At 40.5% G+C, this 22491-nt stretch overlaps 1 protein-coding gene across 2 annotated transcripts in view; it reads right to left on the reverse strand.

Annotated features, from left to right (window-relative positions):
- Window positions 1–207: 207 nt before the first annotated feature.
- The window catches only part of LOC116336304 (heparan sulfate glucosamine 3-O-sulfotransferase 3A1-like), a 44254-nt gene continuing 21970 nt past the window's right edge, over window positions 208–22491 (reverse strand). The window contains exons 2-3 of one of the 2 annotated variants that reach the window (XR_005614010.1): window positions 1500–5654; window positions 208–1390 (exon numbers count right to left, since the gene is read on the reverse strand). Coding sequence is in view for 1 of the 2 variants with exons in the window: in XM_031760155.2 (XP_031616015.2) it covers window positions 5033–5654 (622 nt within the window). In the remaining variant the exon portion in view is untranslated. Of the gene's footprint in view, window positions 5655–22491 lie in introns of both variants that reach the window. The other variant, XM_031760155.2, reaches the window with a different exon arrangement.

Consider the following 22491-nt stretch of genomic DNA (forward strand, 5'->3'; position numbering starts at 1 on the left):
TGCAGTCAATGTACAGATAAAACACTTTTTTGGGGTTCAATTGCACAAAATAATCACACTCAGTAACGTGATGGACATGTATCTGGAACAGATGAAGCACATTTTTATTGGATGGTCCATTTTGAAATATGACATCAAATCAAATCAAATCAAATCAAATCACCTTTATTGTCACATCACATGTGCAGGTACACTGGTACAGTACATGCGAGTGAAATTCTTGTGTGCAAGCTTCACAAGCAACAGAGTTGTTTCAGTAGAAACAGCAGTGAGTTTTTTGTTTCCCTTTTCTTTACAGAAATGGGTAAAAAACTGAAGAAAACCTCAAGTCTAAGAAAAAGAATAAAAAATGGCTAAACATGAAACATATACTATGAAACTCTAACTTTAAAATGAAAACTAAAATTAAAGATGACAACAAAGAAAACAACTCCGCAGTGGGCTGCAACACATTACTCTCCCACTGGCAGCACAGTTGCCGATTCCTCTTTGCCACTTTCACAATATGAAAGAACAATTACTTACACAGTTAACTTATAATGTTGCTTAAACTGTCACTCATTAGACACATTTTAACAAGTTAACTCTGGAAAAGCATTAATTAAAACATTAAACATGATGCTCAGAATCAGCATATTCTCCAACATATACCACACATCTCTTTCCGCCTTACCACACTTGGCACTTTCCCCGAGTTAAAAGCAGTCCAAATGGTTGGGTACTGGTTTGGCAGTTCTTGGGTTTAAACTGGGGGAAGGCTTGTCACAGAAGCATTTTAAAACTCAGCATTCTGTTTATTGTCACTCTGTTATTTGTGCATTGGTGCCACAGTCATGAGATCTTAGAGAAAGTCTGACATCCTTTAATCTGTACTAGCTGTCAAACAATGCATGCCAGCAAAATGCAAAAGAACAAGAGTCGACAAGCACTGTGTGCTCCTGTAATTTAGAGGTTATAAGGGTACTGTACTTGTTTCAGACTGCACTGCTATAAGACTAAAGCTCACCTCTTTTGCAGAACATATAAACAAGGGTTAAAGCAATGTTTCGCACAGCACGCTTCTTTGAAACAGTAGGCACAGTAGATCGAAGAACCTTTGCTTTTATTTGTTGGGTGTGTCACAAGTTTAACCGGCCATCCGTGATGTGTATGAACCCAGATGCCTAAAAAGTTGGCATGCACAATGGATAAGCTGCGGGAGGTGCAAGCTTAGGTTACAATAGCGTGTTCGATGCATTTATCAGATTTTGAACATGGCTCACAATGTCCACATCAGCCTTTTCTTTTTCTTGTATCCTGGTGAAAGCAGACTTGATCCAACTAATGACGTCTTTCTCTTTTCTGGCCAACCTTAGTGTTTCTGTGCAAGGACCAGGGCCGAGAACCTTACCTGTGATATTTTTGACATGCAGAACAGATGAACAAAGTTTGTCGTGGATTAACAAAATTGCAACACATTTAGCCTTATTTATCAAATGTAAACAAATGCAGTTACCAACCCAAAGAGCTCCCAAAAATTACTTCAGCTTCCTGGACTTTATTCTACAATAAGCCTGTTCTTGAGTCTTCAAGTTGCTGCCAACACACTAGAATATAAAAGAGGAAGAACTCACCAAGGAGCTGCTCAAAATGCATACTCACTGTTCGTGTACTTCTCAAATAAATACATGTGAAAAAAAACCAATGTTCTACCTTTTTATATTACTTTCGCTAGAAAAATGTAAAAAAATAAAGTAAAGCAGTTATGTTTAATACATGGCATTAGCGTTTTATCAAAAGCCCCTGGACACAGAGTGATTTCACCAAACCACTTTAAGAAGCATAGCACACAATATTTGTTTTACAGTTATGGACGTGCAAACTAAAAGAAAAAATAAGTGTTTAGGTAGTGCAGGTGTTTATTTGCTCTGTTTGTCATATGCAAACTAAATGCATTTTCCAACCCAAGGACCCCACAGGTACTACTTCAACTTCCCGGCTTTATTCCAAAAAAAATGCTTGTACCTAAGTTTTCAAGATGCTCCCCACACCAAAAAGGCTTTCAGACTTTAACCATCTTGTAAAATGCCCAATGAGTCCTTTTGACACTCTTCCGTGGAGGCTGGGCAGAGATAAGCTGAGACAATATGGGAAGGTGTAACAGAAGAGACGGGAAAGCAGGAACCAATGGGTGTTATCATCCCGTAGGAGGCTGAGCTTCAGTGTCTCATCCTTATGAGTGTGGATACACCTTATGCCTGGATTTTTGCAATGAAGTTACAGCTATGATCCCCCCCCACCCCCCCAAAAAAAGAGAGAGAGAGGGAGAGGGGCTCGGGTACACAAAATATTTACATATAACATCTTTTATTCAACGAGTGCCCGAAAAAAACTCAACACTTTAAGAAAGAAACAGTCGCAACAATAAAGTTAGATTGGTTACATAATCTCTCCAAAGTCTATATAAGGTTCTTCTCTGAAGCTCTCTCGCACAGCCACGCACAAACACACACACACACACACACACACACACACACACACACACACACACACACACACAGAAAATAACATTGTTAACATTGTTGATTGCGTTATCTTTTGAGGCACATCTGCTTTCAGAAAGTAGCTCACAATACAAGTGGACAAAGAAGGAACACAACTCAGTCATTATTCTCATGCTCCCTGGGTTTAGCACAGTGTCCACACACACACACACACACACACACACACACACACACACACACACACACACACACATACACATTGCCTCAAAGCAAGGAAGGCAAGTGACATTAAGTGTATTCAATACACAAGGAGGCATGTTGAGGAAATCTGAGTCACAGTTTGGGAAGGCCCTTTTCCTCCAATGGAGTCGATGTCTCTTGAATAACAGTGAGTGCTATCTTTGCTTGCAGCTTCATTAACTGAAGGTGGGTAAACGACCCTTGAAATAACAAACTCACAACTCTGGAACTGAAAGTATTCCCACACCACATTCATCCATGTATAGTAAATACATAATGAAATGAATGACCTGAAATTAAAACGAGGATAACACGTTTTTAGCGCACACAGTACAAAACAAACAAAACTCTAAAAGCACGGAAAACATAATAATAAACGAGGAAACACTCACCGAGGAGTTGCTCAGAATGCATACTTGCTTCTCGTGTACCTCTCGAATAAATACATTTCAAAAAATAACTATGTTTTATCTTTTCATATTACTTTTGCTAGAGAAAATGTGAACATTTTAAAGCAGTTATGTTTAATATATGGCATTAGTTTTTATCAGAAGCCCCTGGACACTATGGGATTTCACCCATGCTCTTGAGGAAGCACAGCACACAATAATTTCCGTTTCACAGCCGAGGACTTGCAACGTGAAAGAAAAAAAAGTTTCCCCAGATAATGCAGACAGATATGATGCAAATCCTTCAACAACTCACTCTATTTTTTTCTTTTTTTGAAGAAAACATCTCCATGAGCGTGGATCACAACGAGCTCTGAGGATGGAAATGAAGCAGAGAAATATTGCATATCAAAACTGCCACTGAGGTGAGATAGGGCGTCTTGCTCTTTTTTAACGGCCCGTATTGCTGCTAGTGCGTTAATGCTGAGGATGGAGTGGTGGGAACACTGTTTGGAAAAAAAATACAAGACTTTGAGAACAGATTTGGGAATCTAAGAGAACGGTAAGCAAACGAGTGCATAAAAGTACTGGTTCTTAGAAAAAGTGTAAATATTCTTCAAAATTATTAGGAAAAAATGTCATATCTCGGCAAAAAAAAAAAAAAGGCATTAAAAGTGGCAATACTAATATTGATAATATAATAATAATAATGATTATAATAATTTTACATATATAGTTTTTTTTATTTTTAAATTTCGAATATTAATTTGCACTAATTTGAGAAAAATACAAGATTAGCATAAAGCTATGCCATTTATAAGGGGTTAAAAACCACTAGGGAAATCATTTTTAGAGAAAGTCTAAGGAATTTCCATGGTTTTTGAACTCCAATGTTCTGAATAAAGTAGCAGAAAAAAGTTTTTTGGTTTTTTTTCTCTTATACCATTTTGTATCACCCTCAGTAAGCTACTCGTAAAAAAACACAAATGCCAAATGATGCATATGCAAGTGAACTAATAAACAAAATCACTTCTTTTAAATCAGTATATCATTTCCTTCTAACCTGGCTCAGTTCACAGCCATGCCTAAAGTCTGTAAATATGGAGATTCTGGGTTTAAATCCACGAATCCTTTTTCTGATATTTTAGGCTGTAGTCACACAGATTTAGAGACCAGCCAGCCCCTAGCAGCCATCGAAAAATGAATATTTTCTGACCAGCTGTAAAGTGGTTGCTGGGGTTTTCTGCCAGTAGCTAGGTGAAATTGGTTGCAAACAGGCAATCTCCTTGCCTTAGGTTGCTAGCGAGTTGCAGCCGTCTCATGCAGTTTGTAATGAAGATGCTTTGAAGCAGAATGTTTTCTTCTCATTAAGTGTTTGGTGAGTGTTTAGAGACAAGCTCGGGTCGTCCACAGGCAACACTGCAATCTGTTAGCCTCCGAAATAATCAAGAAGGTCTGTGGCCAGATCTCACTTGGCAACATCCAGCAACCTCCGGCAACCACTCGCCAACCGTGTGCGGAACACACATTTTTCCCTAGTGACCTGTGGTTGGCAGGGGGTTGACTACTATAAATAAAAGTACTATCATTCAAATATATAGCAAATAATTATTATTTAATCATTTTTTATGTTAGAAAAGATTTTTTTTTTAAATATAACTATTTCTATATACAAAATTTTTAATAAACTAAATTTAATATGATAATTATATATGTTTGGAATTATCCATTAATTTTTTTTTTTTGCCAAAGTAGCCTTTTTCCCCCAATAACTATGTTATTGTAATTAAAACTTTATTCTCATAACAACAAAACTTTATTCTCAAAATCTTATATTGATTTTCTGTCAGTTGTGACCCTTTGCAGTCTCTCTGATAGTCCTCAACTTCAAGAGAAAAAAAACCAAATTAAACTAAACATTCAGTCATCCCAACCAAAAAATCTTCCTGTCATCTGGTAGAACTTCATGTTGAAGGGTCTGTAGAAGTCTCGTAGTCTCTGCACCACCTCAGGGTCAATGTTTGGATGGATTCGCCCTTTGGTTTTTCCAAGGCAGTGGGGCTTGCTGCTGCCTTCTGCTTTCTTCAGGCACGGGAATCCCTTGGTCTGGTTGAAATAAAAATGTTTGTCTGTGATGATCCTCTTGAGCCCGAGAAAGTCTTGCACACGGCCCAGCTCTCCAGCTGGGTCGCTGATCAAACGCTCGCCGCTCACAAACAGGATCTGCTCCATGGGGAAGTACTGCAGCCAGTTGTCCAGGTGCTTGGCGTAGATGCCAATCTGGATGGCGCTCCATGATGTGTCAATGAGCCCTGTAGTCCTATTTTTAAATGTGAGGCTCTCAAACGAGGGAATGTCAGGCTTCTTAGACAGCGTCTGTGTGTAGTCGGAGATAGCTCTAGTGACAGGATCCCTCACTACGACGATCAGCTTGGTGTTCCGGGACATGGCGGAGATTCGAGCAGGAGCTTCCCTGGTCACAAAGTAGCTGGGGGTTTTCTCCATTGTGATTTGGCCCTCCAGGGTCTTGGGCATCAGCTCTCTGAGAAGAGAAAATAGTGAGAGAGAAAAAAGGAAGTGAAATATTTATTTGACCTGCACTCTTCACCGAAACCTACTAAGCAACTGTTGTAGTTACACAACCACTCTTACAACAATAAACATTAAAACTGGATGAACTCCAGCTATGTCATCAAAAACATTGAATCCAATCAATCAAGAATAACACTGGTAACAGTTTGCCTGCAGAAGTTTATTTATTTGATTTCTCTCATGCGTGACCAAATGTTGATTGGCAGGTTTGCCGCAGCTCCGCTTTCAGGAACGCCTCTGGATGTAAAGAGATGTGGTGTGGTTGTAAAAGAGGGGGCTCTCCCTTGGGTGCATTTGAAAGGGGGTATTCCTCACTCTTGTCCAGAGCAAAAAAGAGAGAATGTCAATCTCTATACCTCTACTATGGTAATGCCAGTTATAAAATATTAATACTCAATGCCCTCGCAGTATGATCACCTTCTTACCATTCTTTTTCAACTGATGAAAAAAAAGTATCCAAAAAATCCATTCAAGTGGATAGCGAGACTTTTTTTCCTGCTCACAAGCTTCACATAGGGTTCAACATTATGTTTATTTCAAACATAATTTGGGAAATTCCTCATATAAATGGTTCCACTTGAGCAATCTGAACACAATGCACAGCCACATACTGATCCAAAATGAAATGAAATCCTGGTGATGAAGTTCAGCTAGAGCAATCCCTGAGATTATAATATTTGGTTGTAGTTATAAATTGCATCCTTTCACCTTTTTCTTTCACATCCCTCTACCTCCACTCTCCTGCCCAGCCGCCTTCAGGACAGCGACCTTAAGCAAAAGTGGGTAAAAGCAGCCCATGAATGATTAACGTGCCCTCCCTCTACCATTTAGAGTCTCTGCAGAATACAGCTTTAAAATTCACCGAAGTACAGAATGCAAGCGTCAATTATTCATCTGCTTGGCTGCTGCTGCGTAAAGCGAGGACTGGCACCGACTAAGTGGCCCGGCCTGTTCCCAAGGTAGATGAAGTTTCCCACCTGTGACAGAAGACCATCATAGAGGGTGGTCCTCAGAAATTTCTGGAGAGTGCTCGACACCTGAATCTGTTGCGTGTAATACCATGTAGTAACATATACAATCAAAGTGCAGCTTCTGCCTGACAGTAGGCATGTTTTAATTTCTGATGTGACAGGCACCGTTTTTCATCCTTGCTAAGACACTGGTATACAATCATGCTCCATTTAGCATGCACAGTATGAAATAAGACAGAGGGCACGTTTGCTGAGACGGAGCACTAAACAAACAGAGTGCATTTCCAAAAGACACTAGCCGAGATGAACGTGATGGCTGGTTTTGCTCGGGGCTGTTTGCAATTACTCTTCATAATGACAAATACAAGCTCTTTCTGATCTAATGCTCTAACTGGTGGGTTGACAACGAACAGATAACAGGTGCAGACATTAAAGAACTGTCTGATCTGTCGCTGTTACGGCCTGAAGATTCAGATTTAGATTAATCTGCCATCTGCACAGGTACAGGAAAGTGCAGGGAAATTGGAATAAATGTGTGCACGCTCAAACTTTTTGAATATATTTTTTATAATATGCAGCAATAGTTGTAAAAGAAAACATACTATAAGCATAATGAAAACAGTAGACTAGGTAAAGCTTGACTCTGAGAGCCCCACAATGACAAACACAGGAGAGTGATATGTGTAGTTTAGCGGGATAAGGTTTTCTCAACAACATCGAGACATCAACCTTTGCTGTTTGTTTCATTAATCACAAATTATGTCTCGACTCCATCTGCTGAATGTACTGTTTTTGTGAGTGAAGCTGCTGCAGAGTCAGGATCACCGAAGTGAGAGAACAAGAATGGCATTGTCAGTTTTCTTTATGGTTGTTTCAGGTTTTAAAACAGCTGCTGGCTGATCTCAGTGTGTGAGGTGAAATGGATCTAAGAGCTACAAGTCAATACCTTCAGGCCAGTGTCAAAACACATCCAGTATCCTGAGTGAATCCCCTCTTTGAGGGACGATTCACGAGGTCAGCACAGTGGGGACAAGCAGGATGTGGTCGATAAGAGCAACAGCGTCAACACAGGTGCACCAATGTCTCGACATCTTCCTGCAACACTGACCGTCAGCTGACCTCCGGAGTCCTCTCAGTAACTGCGACCTCTCCTACAGCTGTGTAAAGAGGATCCCGGACAAGGCTCCTTTCCTCTCGCATTAGCTCTGCCCCATCGCACCGAGAGTCCAGAGCGAGGCAGTATTATAGTACTTTGAAACAAAATCAATGCCATCAGGGATTGCAAAGGCTGCAGAGCTGACAAGTCACTGATGGAGAACATTGAGACTATTTATTGATAAAAGGGGACTTCCAGACGCTGGCATGCAGGTAGACACTCAGAATGTCTTCCTGCCTACATTGGGAACATGCTGATTTGGGAACTGCCAACCTTCTGAAGCAGTCCTCACAGGTTCCCGACGCAAAAGAGAACATTACTGCGTTATGAAAAAGAAATGAGTCTGTACTAAAGGAAGCATCCATATTTCATGGTGTGCGTTGAGCTGGTCCTGTGGTCGATGCGCTAACAGCAGTGGCGTGGTGCTGCGAGGCCTCTCGAAACAGTGGGGGGAATTTTCAGAGACAGGGAGGGATGTGGTATGGTGTAATGTAGATTACATGAAGACAGCCATGTTTGGAAGTTAAAATAGAGACGTCATAAAGTAGTATTCAGAGTGATATAAATTTTATAGTTACCTGAAAAAAACAATACTGATCAAACAGCATATTTGTTTCCGTTTGAAAAATTAAATTTAAACATTTATTCCAGGATTTCCCAAATTTAGCTTTGGCTAACTTACACAGCTCCACCATTTACTCTAAGCAAAGGATTTTATTTATCATGGGATCTTGTTCATGTGCCTCTCAGTGCTCTTTCCAACTCTGAGTGCCGACCAACTGAATGCAACTGTGGTTACAAGTGGCTGAAATTAATTACTTTTAAAGAGTGGCTGAGCCCAGCCTCAGGTATAGTGTGACAAGTCTAAATATCCAGAGTGAGTCTGAAATCAAGCCATCACTTGTTACCTTCTTGCAACTTCTCCTGTGGGTCTAGAAGGCACAATTAGTAGGTCAGAGGCCCAGGCTAAACCCAGAACTCAGTTAAATGTTAATCATCTCATGGCTTTGTGGGCATTACTGAGGAGAAGGACGGTTGCCACTGTGACCCAACTCTGGATAAGCAGTAGGCCAGATTTGCATCTATATAAAATGATGCAGCAGAGCCAGTTTCTGTTACTTTGATTCCAACCAATTCTCTTTTTGTCTATATTACCCACAATGCAACTTGAGTAGATCGGGCGTGTTTTTGTGCTTGCAGAGATCGTTAAGAAAATCCACGCTCATCTGGTGTATCTTGGAGTGGTGTCACAGATTTTGTACTTGTGATGACCTCCAAAGCAAATCCTCAAAGCTGTCAAAGGTCTAACCAATAATGTGACTAATACACACCAAAGTTATATCAAGAGAAGAACTTTAATTCTCAACATTAAAATTTTACTTGGGGAAATAAATTTTTTTTACAGTAGGGGAACTGTAGTGGGACATTTCTTTCCATTCCAGAGAAGAAGCATGCAGCGCTTTCTAATGAAACTTTACTGGCAGTGGTAGGTGATGTAACAGATGACAAACCGTCCAAGTGCTTGAGATTTACTGCAGTTCCAGATTCTGCTTTGATGTCTTCATCACGCTGCTAAAAAACGACTCCCTAAGCATACTGACGCATGAAACGCAGGCAGTGGAATCGACTCGTGAAACAAGATGCAGACCCAAAATGAAATACGAAACGGAGCACACAAACCCAGGCTTCCCTTTAAATCAAATTCAATGCTTTGGCATACGTTTAAGTACGGAAGACAAAACAAGAAAAAATACAAAGGCCGACTACGATGTTTAGAAGATGACAAACAAACAGTTTGTAGACATGACAGAACATCACACAAGTTGTAAATGTACGTCATTCCTCTCATATGGAACTAACTAGCTGGAAAGAGAGGCCAGGATTCTTTCAGGAAACTCTATTCCCTATTAAAAAACCAAATCCAATGTACACAGTAACAGGCAGTACATCACTAAATGTGCCCTTTGTAAGCTTGTCTATAAAGCAACCACTTTGGAATAAAGGGCCTGATGCATCAATGCTTTCCCTTCCCTACTGAACAAATTACACTTGCAAACCGACTCAGCTCTGCCCTCATATCCAGGCTGTGACTCATGTCTCTTAAATAAATGGTGAAAAAACTCTAAATGTGTCATAAGGTCATATTTACTGTAAATCAGGTGGACACACAATATGACAGCACGGCATATGAATTAGCCAGGTGCAAATACTAACAAACTATCAGCTCCAAATGGGCCATTTCCTGGTGTTATCTTTGACCTTTTAGAAAGGGGTTTGGATGGGAGCCAAAGTCTATCAATAGACAGGAGTTGTAAAGAAATAAAGGCAAGTGGGAATGAGTACTGTCCACTTCTCTCCCAAAAGCCTCTGATTCATTTTTCCTCTTTCAGCAGGGAGCACTGGCAGGCATAAATACACTCTCACAGTGTTCCCCTGCCACTACCACCAGATAATAATCTTGTAATTGGCTCAATATTTCTGCTGTTTGCAGGCGACGCTAGGGCCAGTGCCGCTCTTGGTGGCTTGGACTCACCAGATATTTTCCAGGTCAGTAGATTCTAACAGAGGTCAGGGATAAAGAAGGAGGAGGAGGAAGAAGGGGGGTGATTTAGAGTAATGGCTGCTGTGCGGTGAGGGGAAGGCCCATTCCTTTGAGCCCAGAGCTTTTCTTCTCTGTCAACCTTGTGCAACAACACAGACCTTTACCTGCCCTGCAGGCTGTAATCGCTGGCAAGGCTGCCAACATGAAGGCATCCGAGAGGAAACTCATGAGGCGGGATGTTGTTGTGCTAACAGCCTGTGCAAATTTCTCTAAGATCCCATAGAAAAAACAATGAATGGCAAAATGATATGTTTTCTTTAAACTCCGATTCACCCCCCTTAGTATCAATGAAATGTTTAATGGTAGTAGTGTGAAGCAAAATGTTTCAGACTTTATAAGTGGAGGCTAATCAAGAACTGTATATAAAGGATGGGAGTAGCCACATGACATCATATCTTAAATTAATTTATATTTTATTCATATAGCACCAGGTCTGTACAGTGTTAAAGAACCAGTGTTTTACGGAGCCATAAGCAAACATTTTGGTTTAAGAGGATGGAGTTTAAGTCAAGTTTAGCTATCTTAAATTTGACATTAACTAGCTCAGTTGATACCTGCTAGCATACACATGAAACAATATTAGAATGTCATTCACTTAAAAAAGGTGCAGACTTGTTCATGCCAACGTATAAACATGTTTACTTATATTCTAAATTTGAGAATTTTAAACTGAAGCTCTATCATAACTGGTAGTAAACGTGGTTCTGAAGCCAGGCTCCAGTGGCTATTCGAGGAAATACAGTTTTAGAATTTCTGCATTTGCCCTAATTTTTCAGCTCCAGAAGGTTTGGTGTAAGAAAATACAACTACTTATCATGGAGAGATTACAGGTGTTATCCTCCCAGCAAGTCCCAGTCAGGATTATCGTCCTTTTAAATCCCAGGTCCTGAAGGATCTACCTGATCCTTTTTTTCCCCCTCTATTGGATTTAGAATAATCCCATATAATGTCACTTTTGCCTGCATACCTGCACTTACAGTTTTAAGACCTCACTTTCCTTCACCATGGCAACACAGGACGAGTGTTAGTAAGGGGTCAGGTGTTAACTTTTGTGTACGTGTGTATTTCTGCTTTTGTGTTTCTCATAGACCAGGGGTGTCCAACTCCAGGGCTCAAGGGCTGGTGTCCTGCAGGTTTTAGATGTGTCCTTGATCCAACACAGCTAATTTAAATGGCTAAATTAGCTCCTCAACATTTCTTGAAGTTCTTCAGAGGCCTGGTAATGAACTAATCATTTGATTCAGGTGTGTTGACCCAGGGTGATGTCTAAAAGCTGCAGGACACCGGCCCTTGAGGCCTGGAGTTACCCACCCCTGTCATAGACAAACACAGTAAATCATTAAATGATTTAAATTTTTGTTTGTCCTTCTGAGTTCATGCTATAGTGTGCATCCCCTCAACATAAAGACAGTTTCCTAATTTAAATTAAAAAAAACTATTTTTCATCATTTCTAACCTTCTTTTGTGTTTTTTTTTTTACTGCAGTCACAAATATCCTTGAGTAAATCTCTTGATCAAAATACATTTATATAATGAAGCTGGTTACATTGATTTCAAAAACATAATTGGGATTATGATTTGTAAAAGTACAGACTACATCAAAATTATCCACCAAAGTTGTCTTAGAACTAAAGAGCTACACCAAAGTGATCCATGGGAACCGTAAGACGTAGGAAGTAATTCTGAGAGACATACAATTTCCAGATAAGAGCTTCGTCTATTCTTGGAAAAACAAATGGGAGGACATAGTCAACTATTCTCTGCTGGGAAATGACAAGGTTTTGATAAAGAGCAAGTCGGAAAGGAAAGAAACTCTGCAGGACACTGGGGACGCAAAAGATAACAGCGTCATGGTGGAAAGAAGAAAAGTTTAAATGAATTAAGTAAAATGGCAACTTTTAAAAAATAGGAAATGTACTGTCTGCTTAAAAATTAGTAGATGAAAGGGATACGAACAGATTTCATGTAGTGGCTCTGTTGGGGAGAAGAAAGCAGGAAATTAGGTTGAAATATAAAAATATTGGTTAATATCAAAGAGGTCTATAAAAAAATATTTGTTGTTAATAACTTCTCATTGAAAAAACTGAAGAATAAAACTTTCAGCCGCTCCTTAACGGAGATGGTGAGGGAAACAATAAAGCAAAGGAACATAAGATTCAGTCACACTGGCTATAAATAGACTGGTTAAAGCACTTGAACACATTTTTTTTCTACTCTCATACATAAAATCTGAAAAAATATATGCTGGCCTATTTCCATTGCAATTCATATAATGTCAGGCTGAACTCAGAAAATTTTATACACATTTAAATATTAGAGACCTCATAAATAATGCCTGTAAAGAAAAAAAAAATTAGACCACTGCGAGTTGTTACTGAGTGGACCTGATTATAAATAGACTACGAGAATAATATTGTACCATGCACTGTAGTAAAACCTTTTCTTTTTTCATATAATCTTGTGTAAATAAATCTCTCTGCTGGACACTCGCCCTACTACTGAGCTGTGAGGTTTTCCTCCCTTTTTTTTTTCCTTCCATACAACAACCACCATACGATTTAGTAAAAAATTTATAGGCTCAGCTTTGCAATATGTTCTTATAAATTTGTCAGCAGTATTTTTAACAGAATCCTTCTCTTTTTTTTGCTGGTGCTGAGTGTCCTCCAGTTTATTGCATATGGGGGAAAAAAATAAGCTTTATCCTTATGGCAACTAGCTTGTGAATTATTGAACCTTTCTAACTGCGTTTCGAAGAGTTACTGAGGGAGGCAAAGAGGTTGCAGGAGGCATTCAAGCCTCTGCTGATGTCTGAAACCTTTCAGACATCAGCAGAGGCTTCAACATCCAGACTGAGCAGAGAGGAGGTGAGGTAAGGAAATGAATGAGCGTCAGGGTGATGAAGGACAGAAGATCACTCACTTTTCCTTTATTGACATATAAACTCATTTAGGTAGGATGGCTTATCCACATGCTGACTTATAATCTGTCTGCTAGTGTTTTATTCTTCTATACAGTAAGGTGAAAAAGAGAGGTTTGACAGGACTATATGCAGACCTGTAAAAAAAACTACATATATTGTTGCTGCTTCTATAGGAATTAAGAGGATAAATTGCAGCCAGGTGCTCGTAATCAAATGCACTTGATTAACTGATCCTCAGCATGTGTGAGCACCTATAAATGCAGAGGTTTGGGCAGTTTACTTATTCAGAGAACTCAGGTGTGTTAAAACAATGCTAAAATTTTAACAGGGCTGAACAACCTACCAAAGTCACTTGAAAGTCAGCTCATGCAATGCTTAGAAAAATTGCAACAAGACCAAGAGCTACATCTCAGATTCTACAGGCCGCAGTTACCATGACAATGCAATTAGAGAAAGAGTTAACAAGTATGGCCTTTTTGGGGGGAGGCTGACAGGAGAAAATCCTCCTCTCTAAGAAGAGCAAGGTAGCACAGCTTTGGTTTGCATCTGACCAAACCACAAGACTTGTTTTGTCTGTCTTTTGGACAAATGAGACCAATGTAGCGATATCTAAACATAATGCACAGCACTATGTTTTTCAAAAATTAAACACAGCATATCAAACACACTTCACAAATAAATGTCAGTCATGGTGGTAGAGGAATGATTACTTGATGATGATTACTTGGTCTTGTTTTGCAGTCACACTCACACGCTTACATGAACTCTTGTATACCAAAGCACTTTAGAGTTAAATGTGAGGCCATCTGTGAGACAGCTAAAGCTGGGCTGAAACAGGGTAAAAGGCAGGACAATGATCCCAAGTACACTGATAACTCTACAACAGACTGGCTAAAAAAGAGAAGAATCAACGTGTGGAAATGGCCCAGTCCAGACCTCAAACCCGCTGTGGCCGGACCTTAAAAGAGATCTGCATAAAAATTCCTGGAAACTCGATGAACTGGAGAAAGCCAAACACAAATGATTTCTTCAAGTTATTGTTGCCAATGTTTTGTTCAAGCTTTTGAATCATGAGATATACTTTTTCTTTTTCAAATGTATATCTTTATATGCATATACTAATTGTTGAGCTATTACAATCTGAACCAAAGATAAGGTTGAATTAACTTCTCAAAAAAAATATTTCTGTTGTGCTGCTAGTCTAGGTTAAGCAAAAAGGTTAAACATTGTGATAAAATGAAAATAAAAATTAAACTTTTTTCTCACTCACTATTTGGTTACACTTTATATACAAATAGTGTAATTTCTCTCTATAATCTTATAACATTAAGACAAAACTTTACATGCCTCTGCATGGTTCAAGCCAGTCATTCTACTTCCCCTGGCATCTGACAGATCCGCATGTGTCCTGTGGTGACGTCATGTACTGGATAAAGGCCATTCTGAAATGGGTCTCATTTCCAATCATCACATATTTAAACACACCGGGTAAGTTAATGGTCAATGCTATGAAGGACTATATTTTAGTCCAACCCACAACCTTTTTCCTAAACCTATACAAGACGTTTCTGGTTTGTAAAATTAAAGTTTGCATCCGAAGCAGCTGGGTGATGTGGAACCAATTCTGACTATTGCTTTGAGAGCCTGGAAAAACCAACACAAACTGAGAGCAGCCAACAGACATGAGGCTTAATTTTGCATTTAGTGATTCATGTTCCATTAAACCAAATTGCTGGAGAACCTAACCATTAAATATAACCTAGGACATATCTCTATATTGTACATAATGTCATCACATTGTATGTAGCTTTTAGTAGATTCCCCCACAGCACTTTTTTTCATATTTCTCTGACCTACTTGTTTGAAGTTACATGGAGTTTAAAACAGAGCGTGTGGAGATGACACTTCAGTGGGATCGGCTTTGGCAAAAGCTCAGTTATTCTTCATTCTGCTAAGTCAGCTTTTAGGGACTCAGCAGCTAGTGGGAGATAAGACACCTAAACTTGGGTTTAATACCAAAGCTCATTTTCAAGGTATTGTGTTTTTGAATGTTCACTTATATGGGGAAGGTGGCTTCGTTAGGAAATTTCAAGTGGTCTTTCTATAGCCCTTCTTATCCCTTCTCCATGGTTCCTAATATCGAATTAATCTGGAGAAAGAAAAAGCAGAAAGAACTACTTGCGTCAAACAGAACTCATTTCAGTGAATATTTAAATTCTACATCTAAGCCTGATTTGAATACAAAAAAGCCCTGTGTCAAATGCATGAGAGCAAAATTAAATGTGAATTTGTTCAGAGCCAAATGGAAAGCTTTAAGGGGCCTACTCTGTGATAATTACCCATGACAAAAGGCTAGGGCTTTTGTCTTTGGAACCATTGCCATGGTGATTTTCAAGCTTCTGAAACATTCAATATAAACATTTGAGGATGCTGAATATGCCATAGACTGTCACTAAAAAGAGCCGTTACAAGCCACATCTTTGCTGGCAGAGATCCCGCCTGCATGCCTCCATTCTGCTCTTGCAGAAAAAATTTGTTGAGATATTACGACACAGAAAAAAGACAAAGGCTTGTGATTTGAACATATAAAGGCTAAACTCTGATAACTACAGACCCTTCTATGAACACAATGACAAATACATGGGATTGGCAAAAAGACAATCCTTTCTTCTGTTTGCGAAGGCATAGATACAACAATGCTAAATTTCCTGAACATTTCTGGAGCTCGCTCAAAAATTTACATTTGTAAAAGGTTTTTAATTTGCAGCCTTCAATCCAGGAACGGCTCTATGAAGACATTTTCTCTTATTATTTTATCTGTTATACCTTATTCCTTTTGGGCATGGCCCTTTCTTCATCAAAAAAAACAGCCTTGTAACAAGAGATGACAGTTTCATTATAGTTACCAGTGTAAGGAAACGTGACATTAAGATGTTTCGCATACAGGAACGCCACTTGGTCATCAAACTCTGGTCATTGTGTAGTGTTTCCCAAAGCACTAGATTCTACTTGTGGCAGATGTAAAGGTGTGTTCAAGCGTCTGAGAAGACACACTGATGTGTTCTTAGATGAATTATTAAATAATACTATATAAGGAAGTTTTGTGCCAACATTTCAATGCTGAGCATTTTGTGACAAATTAAACTGAGTAAAATATTCAGGCGCTTCCCCAGTGAGTCCTACAGACAGACTCCACGTCCATCCTTCTGGACTGCAGCTGGCAACAGTCATCCTTGTTCTGCTCTGCAGTCTTGGTGAGCTTGCATTTAAACTTGTTGAAAGCACTAGTTGGACTGACACTCCAGATTGCAGTGAACAAACTGCAGCCCAAAACAGACAGCAGGGCTTGAGACTGTCTTAAAATGAGGCTGAACTGATGCTGCAACTGGTCAGCCTTCTGGGAGGACCCCCATGCTAGAAAAAGCTAAGCAGAACATCAGTGACACAGTCAGGATTTAGCAGTTGTTGTCTGTTAAACAAAAAGTGTGGCTTTGACCACAATTTGGGTAAAGACCCATTAGGTGATCCCTGCAAGTTTCACCAATACTTTTCCAATACTCTGAGGAGCAGCGCTACTTATTACTTCTGGATTGACAGACAGACTTTTTACGATGGCATGAGGTCACTGGCCTTTTAGCTAGATGTGCTTAAAAAAAATTCTAAAATCAGTCACCAAATATGTTTTGGCAGCTGTTTATAGACCTGTGTAGCAGAGCCGAAATGGGATAAGACTAATATAGATACTGATATTTCTAAAATAAAAGGAAAAAAATGGGCTGCCCAAGTTCTGAGTCTTCACTGAGATATGACAATCTTGTGTTACGCCTTCTCGTTGGCAGGAGGGGGTAACACAACAACTTCAATAGGTCAGTACAACTATTGTAGCAGAAGAGTTTTAATGGTTAATTTCTCAAAAAAAAAAAAGTCTCAAAGCCATACAACAATGTGGGGGAGAAAGGGAGCGTTTGGTTGTGCCGAAGAAAAACACCAAAAAGACCAAACCAGAACCTAGCTGAGCTTTACTTTAAGAGAGAAACAAAAGAAACAAAGCTCTAATCCTCAACTCACAAAATAAGCTCAAACATTACATGGGTGGCACCAACCTACTTACCTAGTGTGTTTAACAGAAAACATCCTATGTGAGAAAATGTACAGGGTCCCCCGGACTTACCTAGTCGTCTTACTCCCACCACAATCTTTACACAAACAAATGAAATGCTCCGGGGCAGCTCAACGCATGTGGCAAATGATCCTTAGCGAGGAGGAGAGAACCGCCTCTAGCCACAGGTGAATTCCCTTTTATAAGGGTGTCCTCACCTTCAGTTTGATGGCTCTGTTATTCAATTTGTCTTCTCAGACTGCTGACTGGTAACCAAGCTTTCTAAATCTTTGATTGTGATGTGAAGCTGCTTGACTTCCTTCTCCAGCTTCTATCTCCAACTGGCAAATCTGGAATTTAAGATCAAACTCTGCTTTACGCACTGGCTCCCTTTCCTGTGCTTCCAGCCAGAGGCGAGCTAGATGAAGTCTGGCATTACCACTAGATTCACTGAAGCCTGGCAACACGGGCTCAAAACGAGTTAAATTAGGAGGCTCCTGAGGTTCCACCAAGACTTTTGGGGGAGTTGCCATAACAGCAACCCTTTCCTTTTTCAAAGGTTAGTACCAAATGGCAGTCAGGCTACCTCTGGCAAGCACATGGAGGGCTGTGCGGCCCCTCCAAAGAAATGCCACCCCACACCATTATTGACTCACTGCCAAACAGGTCATGCTGGAGGACGTTGCAGGCAGCAGAACGTTCTCCACGGCGTCTCCAGACTGTCACGTCTGTCACATGTGCTCAGTGTGAACCTGCTTTCATCTGTGAAGAGCACAGGGCGCCATTGGTGAAGTTGCCAGTCTTGGTGTTCTCTGGCAAATGCCAAATGTCCTGCACAGTGTTGGGCCGTAAGCACAACTCCCACCTGTGGACCTCGTGCCCTCATGCCACCCTCATGAAGTCTGTTTCTGACTGTTTGAGCAGACACGTGCACATTTGTGGCCTGCTGGAGGTTATTTTGCAGGGCTCTGGCAGTGCTCCTCTGGTTCCTCCTTGCACAAAGGCGGAGGTAGCGGCCTTGCTGCTGGGTTGTTGCCCTCCTATGGCCTCCTCCACATCTCCTGATGTACTGGCCTGTTTTCTGGTAGTGCCTCCATGCTCTGGGCACAACATTGAGAGCCACAGCAAACCTTCTTGCAACAGCTCGCATTGATGTGCCATCCTGGATGAGCTGCACTACCTGAGCCACTTGTGTGGGTTGTAGACTCCATCTCATACTAGAGTGAAATCGCCACCAGCATTCAAAAGTGACCAAAACATCAGCCAGAAAGCATAGGTCCTGAGAAGTGGTCTGTGGTCACCACCTGCAGAACCACTCCTTTATTGGGGATGTCTTGCTTGCCTTGTCTATTCCATTTGCACAACAGCATGTGAAATTGATTGTCAATCAGTGTTGCTTCCTAAGTGGACAGTTTGATTTCACAAAAGTTTGACTTGAAGTTACATTGTGTTGTTTAAGTGTTCCCTTTATTTTTATGAGCATTGTATATCAGTCCACCTACTGGGTAGCCCACCTAAATGGTAAATGGACTGGTTCTTATATAGCGCTTTTCTACTCTTCTGAGCACTCAAAGTGCTTTACACAACTTGTGCATACACCCATTCGCACAAGCACATTTGTCTAGGTGCTTTCTAAGTAACATTCATACACATTCACACTCCGATGGATGCATCGGAGAGCAACATGGGGTTAGTATCTTGCCCAAGGATATTTGGCATGCAGACAAGGAGCAGCCTGGGATCAAACCACCGACCTTCTGGTTGGTGGCTGATCTGCTCTGCCACCTGAGCTACAGCCACCCCAAAAAAAATCCAACAGCAAAGTTTTTAAAAACACAAGAAAAAAAGGAAAGGGATACATTTAGAAACTGAGACTCAACATTAAAGCTCACAATTTCATATCTCCCATTATTAAAAATGTACACAACTATAAATGTTATAGCATTAGCATTTTTTAAAAACAGCAGGTGGAAAAATGGCCAATTTGTATTTTTTTCTGAGTAAATGTCACTGCTATAAGTCACTTTAAACACTGAGGAACTTAAAAGCTTATTTGGCCTACACTAGAAAATGCTTCTTCTGCACTGATACTGTTTTCATGGCTAATACTATTTTTGTATGTGTACTGTATGTCTATTCTCATATTAATTATCATAACTTTTGTCAGTGTGTATTGTAACCCTTACCTAACACTTTTTCTAACATAAATGTCTAGGGACAGTTGGGGCTTGATAAACTGGAGCTTATTTCAAACTCTGGCAGTTGAACAATTAAAACTTCTGAGCTACTTTTAATCCTTTTAAGTTTTGCCCCACATCTGTTTCCCATTATACTGTAATACACATGGTAGTATGTCTTGATATGGCTTATGTTTCACCCGAACAGTCCACTAACACCCAGCGGGGGATCTTGCATATGAATGATTAGTGTCATGGTTGCCTATAGAGCATTTAAGAAGGCTGTGCGGCTGTTTATCATTCAAATTTGAGGATACATCTGCCAATGTAACAATGCTTTTTATCTCTCATCAGTTACCAGCTTTCCGACTCTGTGGCTCTCAGCCCAAAGTCCTTTAATACCTAAGTAAAGTAGCTCTGCACTCTTTTTTTTTTTTTTTTTTTTTTTTTTTTTTTGTTTTTTTCCCCTTGCAAAATGCATTAGTTAGGCACTACCTTCAGCCACAGATGAATACACAATTAGTATATGAGGGCTGATCGGTTCTTTTGATCAGTTTTTAGAAAACTATAGAGGGATAAAATTAGGTTTTAGCTGCACAGACAAGACTTCAACTTTAGGGGAAAAAAAGAGGAAGAACTGGGTGTGGCGAGGACTGTGGTTAAGTGTGCATGTGTGTGGTTGGTCCTGCATTAGACAGTTTGCTCACTTTAACCACTCAAGATGAAAAGCTTGCGAAGATGTCTCATGCATCCTGAAAACTCTTAAGAGAGTCTGCTTTAATCTTTAACAGCATTTTCATCTCATACCCACTGCACAGGTAAGCACATCGATGCACAGACGATAATACAGTGGGATAACTGAACTCAAAATCATACTGTACCACATCCACAATTAAAGTAAGAACTTGACAGGTTGAAAACCCAAGTCTGAGTCTTGTTGGCATACTTCTGAGAACTCTGACTGTAAACCGCCTGGGATTTTCTAAAATAGAACAACTTCTGAAAAGGAGTCATTGTTCTGTTCAAATGCAAGCATATAGAGAAGCCAAAATTAGTCAGGTAGAATCTCAGCCAACAGAGCTGGAGTAGACAGGCTGGCAGATTGTTTCGCTGTGAACTCAGAACATCATTGTATTTTTCTCTCAGACATTTAGGACTACCTCACAGCAGAGAGCCGGTGTTGGTTTCAGATGCCATCGTACAGAACCGCATTAGTTTTCTTATACTGCTTTGTCTCAGGACCTATACGCAGGAGGGGGCAAAAGGCAGTAAAACATAATTTCCATATGAAATTTGATAGTTTGAACATAATGAAACCCAAATATTTGAGTTCACTTTAAAAAGCTCTGGAAGCTCATGGAAACTAAGCTTACCTAAATTAACAAAAAAGTTACAAGATAGCAAAACAGATCTGGACAAAAGCAATACTTCCAAAATGTGCGAGCTCAAGTTTCTGTTTAGACTGAGTAAAAAAGGAAAGGCACATAGACAGTGTGAGATATTGTAGAGGGGAGTGCAGAATAGGCTTGGGGGTAAGAGTCAAGTGTCAGGCGGACAGCAGTATCGGGGGGTGTAAAAGTGATTACACTGTCTCTGTGCTCTCTTCCTCCCTGTCTCCTCTTCCTATTTCATTTTCTCCCCCCCCTTCTTCCTGCCTCCATCCTTCTACTCCCAGGCTTAGAATACAAAGCGCCTGGCACATCACATTGCTGTCCTCATCGCTGTGCCAAACCACAAGGAGAGCACACCAGCACAGCTTGCACCCTCTGCGTTGTACTGCCACCACAGAAGAAGCAGAGAGGGGCAGGGATTAGCATATATGAATGCTCTCCCTTATCGCTTCTTTTGACATGAACATGCTCGCACAATCTCTTCGGTTTTTTTCCCCTTAATTTTAGAGCCAGAGCGACACAGACAGCGGCAGATGAAGGTTATGTTCCCTTCCTCACATCTAGGAGCTTTAAATATTTTATATATTTTTTTTATTCTTCCCCTTAAACATCCAGGAGAATAAATAATGAGCTTGGTAATAGCAAGTTACCAAAATGATTTATGCTCATCTGGTGTGAGAATGAATGCAGTTCAGGAAGGCAGGCAGGCAGGGAGGAGCCAGGGTTAAAGCCATGGTCGAATGCGTGATTTCCATTTTACGTCCCTTGCATTATCCATTAAATAAATAGCCTGGAGAAAATGGAACTTCACGCCGCTCGTTTCTGTTGAGGCAGCAGTGCCGTGCATAACGAACAGGTGATGCTGAGATGCGCGAGGCTGGTATGCTATCAGCAACAGTTGCACACGCTGATGGTGATTGTAAGCGGTGCCAGTGAGGTGGGGCGGGATGGAGAACAGGTTGTCGCTGAATGAAAAGGTGAAAAATGACCCACTGTGGAATGTCACAGAAGCTAAAACGACACAAAATGGCTAAAGTGGAGCCAGTGGTTGCCTGGGGCTGGGCTGTGACCCAGAATTCAACAGACCCCCAGTGAGAAACCGGGAGGCTCCATCGTGGCTGAGTTAAACTGACTGTGTAACATGAAAACACCTCCTCTTTTTTTTTCCCCCAGACTGCCGAGAGGTAACTCCATCTGGGAAGCTGAGTTGAGGGTACAAGATAATATGAAGTGTAACAGAGAACTGAGGAGACGCCGACAACGTGCTAATGTTTTAGCCTGTCAGCTCTCTGCGAGCAAAGACGGATGGTTTTTGAAATAGAATGTAATTACAGGGCAGAACCTCGTTGTCGGGGTTAGAACAATGCCTATACTGTAGTAGAGGTTTCTTTTTTCTCCCTGCTAACAAGGCCAATCGGTTGAAAGTGATTTTGAGTAAAGAGACAAAAGTGACACAAAGCAACTTAAATGA

Source organism: Oreochromis aureus, linkage group 8 (assembly GCF_013358895.1).
Source record: "Oreochromis aureus strain Israel breed Guangdong linkage group 8, ZZ_aureus, whole genome shotgun sequence".
In the NCBI taxonomy this organism is placed as follows: domain Eukaryota; kingdom Metazoa; phylum Chordata; class Actinopteri; order Cichliformes; family Cichlidae; genus Oreochromis; species Oreochromis aureus.